At 45.1% G+C, this 15,672-nt stretch overlaps 1 protein-coding gene across 1 annotated transcript in view; it reads left to right on the top strand.

Annotated features, from left to right (window-relative positions):
* The first annotated feature begins 480 nt into the window (after positions 1 to 480).
* The window catches only part of LOC102943619 (ovotransferrin), a 66,085-nt gene continuing 50,893 nt past the window's right edge, over positions 481 to 15,672 (top strand). Inside the window, exons 1-5 of the mRNA XM_007056961.4 lie at positions 481 to 574; positions 4,696 to 4,859; positions 5,118 to 5,226; positions 13,067 to 13,252; positions 13,872 to 14,001. Coding sequence (XP_007057023.3) covers positions 532 to 574; positions 4,696 to 4,859; positions 5,118 to 5,226; positions 13,067 to 13,252; positions 13,872 to 14,001 — 632 coding nt within the window. The 5' untranslated portion in view covers positions 481 to 531. The remainder of the gene's footprint in view (positions 575 to 4,695; positions 4,860 to 5,117; positions 5,227 to 13,066; positions 13,253 to 13,871; positions 14,002 to 15,672) is intronic.

The following is a 15,672-nucleotide window of genomic DNA, read 5'->3' as shown; positions in this document are numbered from 1 at the left end:
CCAAGGCCTGGCATACAGGACGGGCAAAGACTCCTCGGTGAGAAGGAAAGGCAATAGTTAATGGGAAAGAAGACTAAATAGTCTAAATTGGATTTGATTCTCACAGTGGCTCTCTGAGATTAGCCTTTGTAAGGCAGGGGGTGGCTGGAACAAAGAAAATAGCCCTTCCCACTGTATTTCAGCCAAGCAGAAATTGAAATGACACAAAGTGGAACTTTCCCATTTTAAATCCCTTGGGTGAACAACATGCACCTGCCCTGCTCTCACTCATGCCTGCATGTGATTCAGTGCCAAAGTGAAATGCTGCCTGAAAATGGTCTGACTGGAATGGGGCAGGGGGGCGGGGTGAGGAAATTGAGGAGCTATTGGGAAACAAGGACAAACACTGCCAGTCATTGCTTCTGCTAACACAGCGAGCCCTGTCCCTCTATAAAAAGGCAAAGAGTAGCCCAGGAGTCATCACAGACTCAGAGGGGACAGTCTCTGAGTAAAGCTCCTGCAACACCTGGCTGCCAAGCCCAGGAGAGAAGGATGAAATTCGCTCTCCATGCCGCGCTGTCCTTGGGGATATTGGGTAAGTGCCTGCAGAGCAGCAGTTTCGAGGTGTGGGTGTCACTGACATTCTCAGCAGCCCCCGCACTAGCCAGAGACTGAGAGGACATTGCATAAGGGAGCCAGTTTAATTGCAGTGCACAGTAAACGCCAACAGTCACTGAACTGTGCAGGACAGAAACCAAAGGGAAAATAGCTGCTGGGTGCTGGACTGTGTCAACCGTTTGCCAGGGATCTTGCAGCCCGGAGATAGCAATTTAATACTAATTACAGCAACTACCACTGTTCCTATTTTGCTAAGGGCCTGATCCAAAGCCCAGTGACAACCACAGGAGTTTTTCCATTGACTTCAGTGAGCTTTGGATCAGGCCCTAAAACAGTCTGAAGGGACGGGCTGCGGTTTCAGGTTTGCTCCTTATATGGAGCTCCTGCTGCAGGTATGGGTGGAGGTATGTCCCCCCTGGTGGAGCACTGGTGTAGGAGGAGAGTCACTGAAAGCCTTCCCTACAGAGGATGTACATGTATTTAGAGAAGCTTCTTAAAATAATATTAAGAAAAGAATCTTTAAGGTGAAAGTTACAAAAAAATTACTGCAGAACCTGTAGGCTCCTGTCTTTCTAACCTGTCCCATATTCTTCTCTGGGGGGGGTCCCTGCAGCTCAACTTTGGACGCCCTTCTTGTAAAGGGACATGCCCCTTCACACCGCCCCGACCTTGCCTGAGAGTCCAGGGCTTGGCTCTCCCTACAATACCCTGCATTGCTTGGGGTTATCTCAAAGAAGCTTCCCCAATGGTCTAGTGCCACTAATGACTGTACCCTTTCTCTTCTACCCCAGCCCTGCTCAGCAAGATGAGGCTGTGAGGAGCACCTCTCTTTCTTCTCCTGGGCCCAGAAAGGCCCATAAGTCTCCTTCCACTAGATGTGTCTGTACTCTGCCTTTGGAGCCCCTGCTCTTTCAGGCTCCTGGATTCCTTTGTGCAAAAGGCTCGCTGCGCTCATGATAGATCAGTCTCTCTGTCTCTCTCCTCTCCTGCCCAGACCCCTCTATGTGCTGATAATGAGGCCACCTCCCTGGCAGCATTACTCTCTTAGCCTGATCGTGGGACCCTTGACTTAAATGGGAGGCAGTAGGGGGAAGACATTTTAGAAATAGAACTATAAAAAGAAAAACAGGCAGAGATTTTTTAAACCAATCAGTAAAAGTAGAGATTTGAAAATAGAAGCTGGGAGCAGGACAACAATTAGAAACAAACAGAAAAAGCACACGGACAATGGCAGAGTTTTACAGGTAAAACAAATAGAAGCAGGCACTGATTATTTATACAAACATTCTATTTTGCAGTAATTTGGAACAGGCAAGTTGTGCACACATTGCTGGCCTGTGTGACTACATAATCTTATTACTGTTACCCTTGTCCTCTTCCCACCTGGTGTTTGTTACGTTCCCTTAATGCTTCTTGTCTTAAATGAAGTGTCCTCTTCTCCTATGAATCTATCATAATTGGGACCCCCAATCCCAATTCGGGCCTCTGGACACTAATGTTAGCTAAATAATCACCACCCACAACACTGCGACTGATCCAAACTCTCCATCAGCAGAAGAAGAGCATCTGTTTATAATGTTCTGTCCGCCCTTCTTAAGGCCCTGATCCTGCAAATGCTTAAGTGCATGTGTAACTTTATGTATGTGAATAGTTGTCAATGGAACAACTCGTGCATGCAGTAAAGCAAGGACACGTTTGCAGAACTGGGGCTTAAGTTATCTATCCTTATATCTTATATCTATTCATATATTCCCAAACAAAAAACATGGTGAATAAGAGATAAGAGTGCAAAGGTATTTTTACCCCTCTGTAACAAGCCACTGAAAGAAACCTTGTGGAAAAGAAACCACATGCATTTTCCGAAACAGAAAGCTTAGACTTTAGCAGTTCAATACTCTTCATGTGGGACCTAATGCAAAGCTCTGTGAAGTCAGAGGGATTCTTTACATTGGCTTTAATGAGGTTTAGATGAGCCCCTTTTATACCCCAACCAGTTTCCACCCTCATTCAACCTCAGTTTTGCCCATGACAATGTAAACAAGCAGAAAAGAATGACTACACACCAACACCTGCATTCAGAGCCCTGCATTCCTACATGGTGATGATGGTACCTAATACACAACTATTCAGTAAGTAATAGCCACGTGCTTTCAAACATTACCTTAGATTCTACAATGCACAGGCTCAGCACATTCCATTATCCTACACAAGGCTGTAATGTCACCCTGCATGTAACCGCTTTCTTGGCTTTTGCCAACAATTCAATCTTTACTAACAGTTAAACTATTCAGTGCACTGCTGTATCTTCAACCTGTCTTCCTTCTCCAATGGCACAAAAATCCTACCTGGCCCGTGAAATTGGAACTAAACTTTACACAGCAGATTTGTATTTACCACTGATTCCCAAGGGTGGACAGAGTTACCAATAGGTGGGTGATGTGGGCTGGTGGCCTTGTGCGTGATTGCGTAGGGAGGGATGGCAGAGGGAGACTGGCTGCATACCTTAAACAGCCAATTTCCAAATTCTCCAATGTGTAGGCTGGTGGAAGTGCTGGGCAGATCTTGAGCCTCACTACAGCTGCTTGGTTTGGCTCCAGTGACACACACAGCAGAGGAAAGCTGACTTAGCTGGCCACCAGAGAATTCTCCTGATGTGAGGAGATGCTTCGGGTGATTCCACCTCTCCCCATATCTGGGGCAAGGGGCATGTCAAGGGACATGGGTGTAACTAGGGTGCGTCTGAGCTCCAGCAATCCCCACCCATGGGAACAGCCCTTTGGGCTTCTCTAGCTTACACCAAGGACTGGACCCTGGTCAGCCCCAGGATCAGCTGGGGAAAAGAGGCATCAAGACACCTTTTCTCACCCCCATGTCCAGTCCTGTACTGAGTGCAGTTTGGCCAGGTCAGAGAATGTGTTCCTCTGTGTTTTTTTGTGAGGGTGTCTCCTGGGGGCGTTCCAGAGAAGTGATGGCAACAGCCTTCCAGCCTTCACTTCCCTCTCACAAACTGTTTTGTTTGGGAACTTGCAGGTTTGTGGTGAGTCTGTAACAGAGAACATGCTGCGTTTCCACTTCCATTGACACTGTCAGGAACTCAAGTTGGTCAGCCTTCCACTGCAGTTTGCCCTTGCAGCATGAGAGGCCTGCAGCTGCAGAGCTCTCATTGTGCGCACTTCTTTGGGGTCTGCAGGGTAGGAATCCTCCTCCTGGACACGCCCTAAGGTGCACAGGACAGGCAGACTGGAGAGCAGGAGAGCCTGCGCAGGAGAGCAGCTCCCACCCCGCAGACCAGGAAGTCCATGACAGTGGAGCTGCCTGGCAATATACCTTAAAGTCTGCATGGTAGGAGCTCCCCTTCTGCACATCTCTTCAGGAGTGACCTCAGGACATTACGGTAGAGCATGTCTCCTTAGGAATGAAGGAAAAGTGGGAGAGTAGTTCCTTGGCAGAGAAACACATGTAAATTTGGAAAGCTCTCTGACATAGAGGAGGAATCTGGAATAAGGTGTTTATTCAAGCCCTGACGTTTACCCTGCTCACCCTGATTTCAGTTTGTGGGCCAAGTCCTGCTCTCAGTTACACCACAAATCTGGAGTGACTCCACAGAGGTCAGTTACGCTGGAATTACAACAGGGTAATAGAAGGTTGCATTTGCTCCTATTTCTTCCTCGAAAGAGGAATGACTGTCCCCTATGAGCACAAACCCTGGGAATCATCCTGCATTTGGGCTGGGGCAAGGAGCTTTAGTAGAAATCTCCTGGTGATTTGAATCTCAGGCGGCCAATTAGTAAGAGCTGGAATATAAAAATATCACACCCCCTACACTTTGGGCCAAATCCATCTGTGCAGTAACTCCACTAAGGTCACTGTGGTTACACCAGGGGTAAATTTAGCCTTTTGTATCCACTTGAATCTAGATCTAAGAAACCAGTAAACAGCACCCCTAGGCCCTGGAGTCCCGCTATTGGGAGCGGGCAGGGAAGGAGAGACCCATGGGTCTCATGGGAGACCTATGTCTGTAGGGAGGGATGCTAGTTCTTTCATCTAGGTCTGAGGTTCATGAAACAACCTCTTAGTCCTCTTTTGCTCTCTCCACAGTGCTCTGCCTTGCTGACCGCCCAGCCCAAAGTCCCATCCGATGGTGCACAATATCTGATGCAGAGCAGAAGAAATGTGTGGAACTGAAGACGAAAATGTCCTCAACCCCTTCATTAGACTGTGTGAAGAAAACAATTCACCTTGACTGCATAAAAGCCATTGCGGTAGGTTGCCAGTAATGTATCAGGCATGGGGCTGGGAGAAACAACTTGCCTGATGGGTTCCATTTGCCTAATCTGGGATGAAAGCTTCACTATCCTCTTTAAGTCACTGATTTCCTTCTGTCATTGCCTGGCTCCATTGCTACAGCAGCACCCCAGCCAGGAAGGACCCCAAAGAGAGGCTCTGTTAATTAACGCTCAGTGTTTTCTAGCCCTGCTGATGCATTTGCCCACAATTGATGTAACCCTTTTGTGTTTCAGGAGAATGAAGCAGATGCCATTAGTCTGGATGGTGGACACATTTTCGAAGCACACCTTGCCCCGTATAATCTGAAGCCTGTTGTGGCTGAGGTCTATGGCACAGGAAAAGGTACATTTGCATGGAGGACACTTATTGACCATAAAGTTGTGGAACTTTGACCACCACGGTGCTAGCTGTCAGCATGTTAGTAACACCATACTACTAAGGCAAACTGGGAAGGCACAAACCCCTGGGCAAGTCAGTGTGCTAACTCTGAGATTATGTACTTCTTCAGAGCTGGCCACAGATCAAGGGCCAGGGCCTTAGCTGGTATGCATGAGGACTGATCCACAGCCAGTGACCTCAACACAGCTGTGCCCATTTACACAAGCTGAGAATCGGGACCAAAGTGTCCCGGTGGAAAGCAGCAGTGATCTGTACTCCTGCTCCCTGCCTTATTTTCCTAGCTGTCCAGGTGATCACACTCTCCTTTGGAGCCATCAGCGTTAGTTCTATCACTCCACTCACCCTGATCTCCCCTTCCCCCACAACCAGTCCAGGCCTTTCCTAATCCTCTTGATTTCTGATTGGTTTGAGGGGTTTTTCCACTTCCATGAACCTTCTGGTTCTTGCTTCATTCCTTCCCAGTGACCCAGGGTGCTAGAGTAATTTTACCTGCAGACTGGGGAGCAATGCTAAAGCAACCAGTTACATGTTATTACAGGTGACATTGTCATTTTCACATGTCCTCCGCAACACCAGCAAGTGAGGTGACTATCGCTGCTGAGCCGGCATGGCATTTCCCCTCACCAGCCATGCTCACAAGCCCCCTTTGTGGTGCCTGAAAGCTCTGAGCAGCAGCAACCTATGATGCACTTGGCTGTATGCGGGAAGTGTGCTGTGAACAGTAGCTTTTCCCTGATGTCTCTCTCCATGGCTGTTCATGCAGAGCTTAGCTCGTGCGCTGCTACCCTGAAGGGGATAGAGCAGACTACAGGAGATGGTGGTGGGGTTTCTATCCCGGAGCAACCTTTCCTCTCCACACAGCTCTTCTATATCATTTCCATTGGGCAGCTGAAATTTGGCTCCCCTGCGGATCACAGAGGAGGAGCAGACCAGTCTATAGAAACAGTTCTTACTCCCACTGCATGTGGCGGTATCTAGGGAGGTGGTTGAATTTCCTTCCTTTGAAGTTTTTAAGGTCAGGCTTGACAAAGCCCTGGCTGGGGTGATTTAGTTGCGGATTGGTCCTGCTTTGAGCAGGGGGTTGGACTAGATGACCTCCTGAGGTCCCTTCCAACCCAGATATTCTATGATCACAAGGGCAGTAACTCTTTCTCAACAGAACTGGAGTAAATCCAGTGTGCTGCTATTGCTGTTCCCTCAGTGGAAGTTTACTGCTCACTGCCGTGGTGTTGCAATGGCTGGGGAAGGCTAATGCAATAGTGTGTCTGAAGAGTTTTGTAAGGTTAATTTGCCTCAGTAACTAACGGCCCCTGACAAAACACAGCAGGGGGACTAAGCTGAGCAAACCTCAAAGGTTTTCCGCTTTCAGGGACCTTGTACAAAACTGGAAAACAACTGGGCTAATCCAGGCACATGAGACCCAAGCTACGAGTCAGCTGCAGTAACAGAGGTTAAAGAATGGCAACAACACAAACTTTGTAGTGTTGGGGTAGCCATGGTGGTCCAAAGATATTAGACACCCAAGGTGGGTGAGGGAATATCTTTTATTGGACCAATTTCCGTTGGTGAGAGAGACAAGCTTTCGAGCTACGCAGAGCTATTCTTCAGGTGTGTGTAGCTCGAAAGTTTGTCCCTTCCCCGAACAGAAGTTGGTCCAATAAAAGATATTACCTCACCTGCCTTGCCTCTCTAGCAACATGAGGGTCAATTGTTTCTTGGAGGACCAGGCTGAACTGAGCACACAGATGGGGCAGTGGATGAACGAGCCCAATGAAGAGGGAAAGAAACAGAAAAGAAAGCTAAATGTTAAAGCTGCTGCTATCAGAGTTGCTGGGCCTCAGTGGAAGCTGTGATACAAACCCATTCTGTTCAGAATGAAGTCTATCGCTCAGTCTGCATCCCCAGTCTGTAGTTCTGTCTACTGCATTACTGATGATTCTTGAAGGAAAATGACAGTACTTCTCCATTCCTGTCTCCATCGGCTCCTGCTTTCCAGATCCCACCCAAACTCCCAGCCTTCTCTTTGTATTATAATACAGGTCTCTGTTTGGAAAGTCAGGCTGTTTTTTTTTCTCATAGATATTAAGGTCAGAAGGGACCATTATGATCATCTAGTCTGACCTCCTGTACAACGCAGGCCACAGAATCTCACCCACCCACTCCTGCAAAAAACCTCTCACCTATGTCTGAGCTACTGAAGTCCTTAAATCGTGGTTTAAAGACTTCAAGGAACAGAATCCTCAAGCAAGTGACCCAGGCCCCATGCTACAGAGGAAGGTGAAAAACCTCCAGGGCCTCTTCCAATCTGCCCTGGAGGAAAATTCCTTCCCGACCCCAAATATGGCGATCAGCTGAACCCTGAGCATATGGGCAAGATTCACCAGCCAGATACCCAGGAAAGAATTATCTGTAGTAACTCAGATCCCACCCCATCTAACATCCCATCACAGGCCATTGCGCCTATTTACCATGAATGTTTAAAGATCAATTAATTGCCAAAATCATATTATCCCATCATACCATCTTCTCGATAAACTTATCGAGTTTAATCTTAAAGCCAGATAGGACTTTTGCCCCCACTGCTTCCCGTGGAAGGCTATTTCAAAACTTCACTCCTCTGATGGTTAGAAACCTGCGTCTAATTTCAAGTCTAAACTTCCCAATGACCAGTTTATATCCATTTGTTCTTGTGTCCACACTGGTACTGAGCTTAAATAATTCCTCTCCCTCTCCGGTATTTATCCCTCTGATATATTTATAGAGAGCAATCATATCTCCCCTCAACCTTCTTTTAGTTAGGCTAAACAAGCCAAGCTCCTCGAGTCTCCTTTCATAAGACAGGTTTTCCATTCCTCGGATCATCCTAGTAGCCCTTCTCTGTACCTGTTCCACTTTGAATTCATCCTTCTTAAACATGGGAGACCAAACTGCACACAATATTCCAGGTGAGGTCTCACCAGTGCCTTGTATAACGGTACTAAAACCTCCTTATCTCTACTGGAAATACCTCGCCTGATGCATCCCAAGACTGCATTAGCTTTTTTCACGGCCACATCACATTGGCGGCTCATAGTCATCCTGTGGTCAACCAATACTCCAAGGTCCTTCTCCTCCTCCGTTACTTCTAATTGATGCATCCCCAGTTTATAACTAAAATTCTTGTTATTAATCCCTAAATACATGACCTTACACTTCTCACTATTAAATTTCATCCTATTACTATTACTCCAGTTTACAAGGTCATCCAAATCTTCCTGTATGATATCCCGGTCTCTCTCTAAATTGGCAATACCTCCCAGCTTTGTATCATCCGCAGACTTTATTAGCACACTTCCACTTTTTGTGCCGAGATCAGTAATAAAAAGATTAAATAAGATTGGTCCCAGAACTGATCCCTGAGGAACTCCACTGGTAACCTCCCTCCAGCCTGACAGTTCACCTTTCAGTAGGACCCGCTGTAGTCTCCCTGAATGCATCTGATGAAGTGAGCTGTAGCTCACGAAAGCTTATGCTCAAATAAATTGGTTAGTCTCTAAGGTGCCACAAGTACTCCTTTTCTTTTTGTAGTCTCCCTGTTAACAATTTCCTTATCCACCTTTCAATTTTCATATTGATTCCCATCTTTTCCAATTTAACTAATAATTCCCCATGTGGCACGGTATCAAACGCCTTACTGAAATCTAGGTAAATTAGATCCACTGCGTTTCCTTTGTCTAAAAAATCTGTTACTTTCTCAAAGAAGGAGATCAGGTTGGTTTGGCACGATCTACCTTTTGTAAAACCATGTTGTATTTTGTCCCATTTACCATTGCCCTCAGTGTCCTTAACTACTTTCTCCTTCAACATTTTTTCTAAGACCTTGCATACTACAGATGTCAAACTAACAGGCCTGTAGTTACTTTTTATCCCCTTTCTTAAAAATAGGAACTATGTTAGCAATTCTCCCGTCATATGGTACAACCCCTGACTTTACAGATTCATTAAATATTCTTGCTAATGGGCTTGCAATTTCATGTGCCAATTCCTTTAATATTCTTGGATGAAGCTTATCTGGGCCCCCCGATTTAGTCCCATTAAGCTGTTCGAGTTTCGCTTCTACCTCAGATATGGTAATATCTACCTCCATATCCTCATTCCCATTTGTCATGTTACCATTATCCCTAAGATTCTCATTAGCCTTATTAAAGACTGAGGCCAAGTATTTGTTTAGATATTGGGCCATGCCTAGATTATCCTTGACCTCCACTTCATCCTCAGTGTTTAACGGTCCCACTTCTTCTTTCTTTGTTTTCTTCTTCTTTATATGGCTATAGACCCTTTTACTATCGGTTTTAGTTCCCTTTGCAAGGTCCAACTCTACTTGACTTTTAGCCTGTCTCACTTTATCTCTACATGTTCTGACCTCAATAAGGTAGCTTTCCTTGCTGATCCCTCCCATCTTCCACTCCCTGTATGCTTTCTGCTTTTTCTTAATCATCCCTCTCTGAGATGCTTGCTCATCCAGCTTGGTCTACAACTCCTGCCTATGAATTTTTTCCCCTTTCTTGGGATGTAGGCTTCCGATAGCTTCTGCAGCTTTGATTTAAAGTAATCCCAGGCCTCCTCTGCCTTTAGATCCACAAGTTCTTCAGTCCAATCCACTTCCCTAACTAATTTCCTTAATTTTGAAAGTCAGCCCTTTTGAAATCAAAAACCCTAGTTGCAGATTTATTTTTGTTAATCCTTCCGTTCAGTTTGGACTGAATTAGCTCATGATCACTTGAACCAAGATTGTCCCCTACAACCATTTCTTCTATGAGGTCCACACTACTCACCAAAACCAAATCTAAAATGGCATCCCCTCTAGTCGGTTCAGCAACTACTTGTTGAAAGAATCCATCAGCTATCGCATCTACAAAAATCTGAGCCCTATTATTATTACTACTAACACTTGTCCTCCAGTCTATACCTGGGAAGTTAAAGTCTCCCATGATCATGCAGTTTCCATTAGTATTTACTTCATTAAAAACATTAAAGAGGGCTCTATCCATAACCAAATTAGATCCCAGCGGTCTATAGCACACCCCAAGCACTATCCCAGGGGAGGCTCTAGTAGTTTTCTTCCCCAATGTAATTTTTGCCCAGAGGGACTCTGTCTTATCCATTCCATCGCTTCTTATTTCTTTACATTCTACCTCATCATTGATATACATTACTCTACCACCTTTACCTTTATTTCTGTCTTTCTTCAACAGCACATTCCTTTCAATACCCATAGTCCAGTCATGACTACTATTCCACCATGTTTCTGTTATCCCTATAATATCTGGTTTCACTTCCTGCACCAGTAGCTCTAGTTCCTCCATTTTGTTACCTAGGGTCCTCGCATTGGTGTACAAACATCTTAATTTTTGCTGTTTGGCCTCGCTCACATTCTCTACCCGATTAGGCACGGTCATTCTACAGCCAGTATAACCTATTAGACTGGTATCCACACTACCCTTCCTCCTTATATCCATTCTCCTACCCATGGCTGTCTCCTTTCTTACTTCGTTTTCTTCCCTCTCAGTGCTAAAATCCGGCGTGGAGATTACCTGGACATCTCCCAACCATCTCCCCCAAATTCCTAGTTTAAAGCTCTCTTAATCAGTTGTGCCAGCCTCCATCCTAGAAGTCTATTTCCTTTCCTACTCAGATGAAGTCCATCCCGAGAGAACTGTCCTCTGTCCATGAATGCCTCCCAGTGGCCATACATCCCAAAGCCCTCCTTATAGCACTACTGCCTAAGCCATCTGTTGATAGTCATAATCTTGTCACACCTTTGTTGCCCTTCTCTAGGAAGAGGCAGAATCCCACTAAAGATCACCTGAGCCTCAATTTCCTTAAGCGTCTTCCTCAGCCTAGCATAGTCTCCCTTAATACTTTCCAGAGAGAATCTAGCCATATCATTGTTCCCACATGAAGGATAATTAGGGGATTCTTTCCCGCTCCCTTTCAGATCCTTTTCAACCTCAGGTCTACATCCCGTATCTTAGCACATGGAAGACAGCACACCCTTCTATTCTCTGGATCAGCTCTGGTTACAAGCCTGTCTATTCTTCTCAATAAAGAGTCCCTGATCACATAGACCTGCCTTTTCCTGGTGACGGTGCTATTCTCCAGTCTATCCCCCTGTTCCCTCTGGCTGCAAGTTCTTTCCATTCCTATTCTCCCTTGTAATCCTTTTCAACCCATCCTGTATCCTCCTGGGGCTCATATTTGGTGTAGTCTCCATTGACTCTCCCCCTTTTCCTATAGGACTAGCCGCTCTTCTCTTCTTCCTTGCCCTTCCACCTTCAGTGACTACCTGCTGAGCCCCTTCTTCATTTTCCAACTCTACAAACCTATTCTTGAGCTCTATTTCTCCTTTACTAGCCTGTCTTTTCCTCTGCTTGGTTCTCTTAGTCACATGTTTCAACTGTCCACTTTCCTCACCCAGCAGTCTCCCCTCAGAATTCCTCAGTCCTGCTTCCATCTGCAAGTCTGAGCTTTTCCCTTCAGATACCTCATGTCTTTGCTCCATAATCTGCTCGAACCCCTGTCTAAACTCAACCAGACTTTCCACCTGCATCTCCAAACCTCGGATCTTTTCCTCCATCAGCTCTATCAGACGGCATTTCATGCAGAGAAAACTCTTAGCAGGTGCCCCCTCCAGGATCATGTACATACCGCAGCTTCCACATCCAGTCATCCTCCATTGTGTCTTCCACTACATGGGTCACTCCCACTGCTGCCTCTGTATCTGTTATAGCCTTCCCACCTAAATCCTGTTCATCTGGAAAACACAAACCACACCAAAACACCACCCCCCACAGCAAAAACAAACCCCAAACAAGCACCACAAACCAAACTCCACTTTCAAACTCCCACTGAAACTCCCATTTACAGCTCTGTTTGCTGGCTCCTGTGCTGCTACAGCTGTCTGATACTGTGTAGAGAGTTTGGGCTGAAGGCAACATTACAGAGTAATTCTCAGTGTTATGGCTGAGAATTAAAAGGTACCAAAGTCAGGAAATTCAAAGTAGTGGGTTTCTGCTGCCTCCAGAACTCAGTCCCTTTGCATAGATGTAATATTTGCCAGACAGTCTATGGAGAGAATTTTAACAGACCCAGTTTAGAGTCCAGTCCTGCAAGCCTTACTTACACAAATCATCTTTACTCATGTGAGAAGCTCTACTGCCCTCAAAAAGACTTATCACAAGGGTAAGAGCTATTAACAACAGCACACATATCAAATAAATGCAAAGACAAGAGCATTTAACAAATGCTAGTAATACTAATTAGTAAGTTTCAGAGTAGCAGCCGTGTTAGTCTGTATCCGCAAAAAGAAACGGAGTACTTGTGGCACCTTAGAGACTAACAAATTTATTTGAGCATAAGCTTTCGTGAGTTACATCCGATGAAGTGAGCTGTAGCTCACGAAAGCTTATGCTCAAATAAATTTGTTAGTCTCTAAGGTGCCACAAGTACTCCGTTTCTTTTTACTAATTAGTAGAACATTTAACATTATGTCCATTACAACCATTATAATCAGATTGATATCGACATGGCAACCCACTAATACTAAACAGGAGAAAGGGGTAGGGTGTCTTGCTACATTATTATGGGGTTGAAAATGTTGCACTTTGCTTCCTGTGCCCAGGATTTGTGTGACATGGGAGAAAACAATTGTGTGAACTGGAAGGGACGGTAAGCGACTTCCATTTCTGTTTTTGTGTTCCTTTGTTCCAATACTTGCTTGCTTTCTCTCCTCCCTCCCTTACAGATTCGATCACCAGCTACTATGCTGTGGCTGTGGTGAAGAAAGGAACTGGCTTCACAATAAGGGAACTTGAAGGGAAGAAATCCTGCCACACAGGATTGGACAGGTCTGCTGGCTGGTTCATTCCCATTGGGACCCTCTTGTACCATAAAATCCTATCCTGGGATAGAGCCACTCCCATAACCCACGGTAAGCTGGGAAAGAGCTAGGTGAGTAGGGAATGCTAACATTAAGCTGGGGTTGAGGAGAACTGGGATTGATTAGTGTTAGGGGGAAGGAAGTAGATTTTCTGAGGAACTTTTGGGGAAACCAGCAAACCAACGGAACCATTCACATTTCCTAAATTTCTCTTCTTCCATCAATCAGGGCATTTCCATGACAGCAACAGCTTCCTTGCTTTGGAATCCATTATCTTCTACTCAGTCACACTCCAAAAACTTTGTTGTGCAATGGTTAAAGTTGCTACCAATGTAATACGCCATCCTGACACAAACCCAAGGAACTGGAAAGTCTAAGGCACCTCTACTCCTCCACACACAAACACCATGCATCACTGCCACGCACAGCAGACCACATGCTAGAACCTTCACTCTGCCCAGCTGGAGATGCCATTCTTCCAGCATCCCCTTTACCAAACCACCCCTTCCAAAGGCATCAGGTTACAGACAATCTTCCCTTCTGCACATCCCTCTCCCCCCACTACCTCCTCCAAACACCCCATACTACTATACCAAGCATCCACAGCTGGGAGAAGATAGTTTGCTAAAGGGTGAGTTTGCTATTAACTACGGCATGTCTTTTTCTATAGCTGTGGCCCAGTTTTTCTCAGCCAGCTGCGTCCCTGGTGCCCCCGCAAATGAACCAAATCTGTGCCGCTTATGCCTTGATCCGAAATGTTCCCGTACTGGGCCTTATTCTGGCTATTCTGGAGCCTTTAAGTAAGTGAAAGTTATTTTTATCTGGTAACTATCTGTTCCACACACATGTTTTCAGCTGCACTATAACTGGGTCTCCTGACATGGCTACACTTGTAGAGTAGTTGGGACCTAATTGTCTCATTGGTTTCTGTTGAGTAATGGGCCTCAATGGAATTAAAAAGGGCTCCAGAGGTGATCCCAGCAATTAGACCTGTAAGCCTGACTTCAGTACCAGGCAAACTGGTTGAAACTATAATAAAGAACAATATTGTCAGACATATAGAGGAACATAATTTGTTGAGGAAGTCAACATGGTTTTTGTAAAGGGAAATCATGCCTCACCAATCTACTAGAATTCTTTGAGGGGGTCAACGAGCATGTGGACCAAGGGGATCCAGTGGATATAGTATACTTAGATTTTCAGAAAGCCTTTGACAAGGCCCCTCACCAAAGGCTCTTATGCAAAGGAAGCTGCCACGGGATAAGAGGAAGGTGCTCTCATGGACTGGTAACTGGTTAAAAGATAGGAAACAAAGGGTAGGAATAAATGGTCAGTTCTCAGAATGAAGAAAGGTAAACAGTGGTGTTCCCCAGGGGTCTGTTCTGCAACCAGCCCTATTCAACATATTCATAAATGATCTGGAAAAAGGGATAAACAGTGAGGTGGCAAAATTTGCAAATGGTACAAAATTACTAAAGATAGTTAAGACCCAGGAAGACTGCGAAGAGCTACAAAAGGACCTCTCAAAACTGGGTGACTGAGCAACAAAATGGCAGATGAAATTTAATGTTGATAAATGCAAAGTAATGCACATTGGAAAGCATAATCCCAACTATACATATAAAATGTTGGGGTCTAAATTGGCTGTTATCACACAAGAAAGAGATCTTGGAGTCATTGTGGATAGTTCTCTGAAAACATCCACTCAGTGTGCAGTGGCAGTCAAAAAAATGAACAAAATGCAGGGAATAATTAAGAAAGGGATAGATAATAGGACAGAGAATATTATGTTGCCTCTATATAAATCTATGGTATGCCCAAATCTTGAATACTGTGTGCAGATGTGGTCGCCCCATCTCAAAAAATATATATTGGAATTGGAAAAGGTTCAGAAAAGGGCAACAAAAATGATTAGGGGTATGGAATGGCTTCCGTATGAGGAGAGATTAATAAGACTGGTTTCAGAGTAGCAGCCGTGTTAGTCTGTATTCGCAAAAAGAAAAGGAGTACTTTTGGCACCTTTACAGCTGTAGCTCACAAAAGCTTATGCTCATATAAATTTGTTAGTCTCTAAGGTGCCACAAGTACTCCTTTTCTTTTTATTAATAAGACTGGGACTTTTCAGCTTGGAAAAGAGACGGCTAAGGGGAGATATGATTGAGGTCCATAAAATCATGACTGGTGTAGAGAAAGTAGATAAGGAAGCGTTGTTCACTACTTCTCATAACACAAGAACTCGGGGTCACCAAATGAAATTAATAGGCAGCAGGTTTAAAACAAATAAAAGGAAGTATTTCTTCCCACAACGCACAGTCAACCTGTGGAACTCCTTGCCAGAGAATGTTGTGAAGGCCAAGACCATAACAGGGTTAAGAAAAGAACTAGATAAATTCATGAAGGATAGGTCCATCAATGGCTATTAGCCAAGATGGGCAGGAATGGTGTCCCTAGCTTCTGTTTGCCAGAAGCTG

This window comes from Chelonia mydas, chromosome 9, assembly GCF_015237465.2.
Source record: "Chelonia mydas isolate rCheMyd1 chromosome 9, rCheMyd1.pri.v2, whole genome shotgun sequence".
Taxonomy (NCBI): domain Eukaryota; kingdom Metazoa; phylum Chordata; order Testudines; family Cheloniidae; genus Chelonia; species Chelonia mydas.
This window is presented reverse-complemented; position numbering and strand designations above follow the sequence as displayed.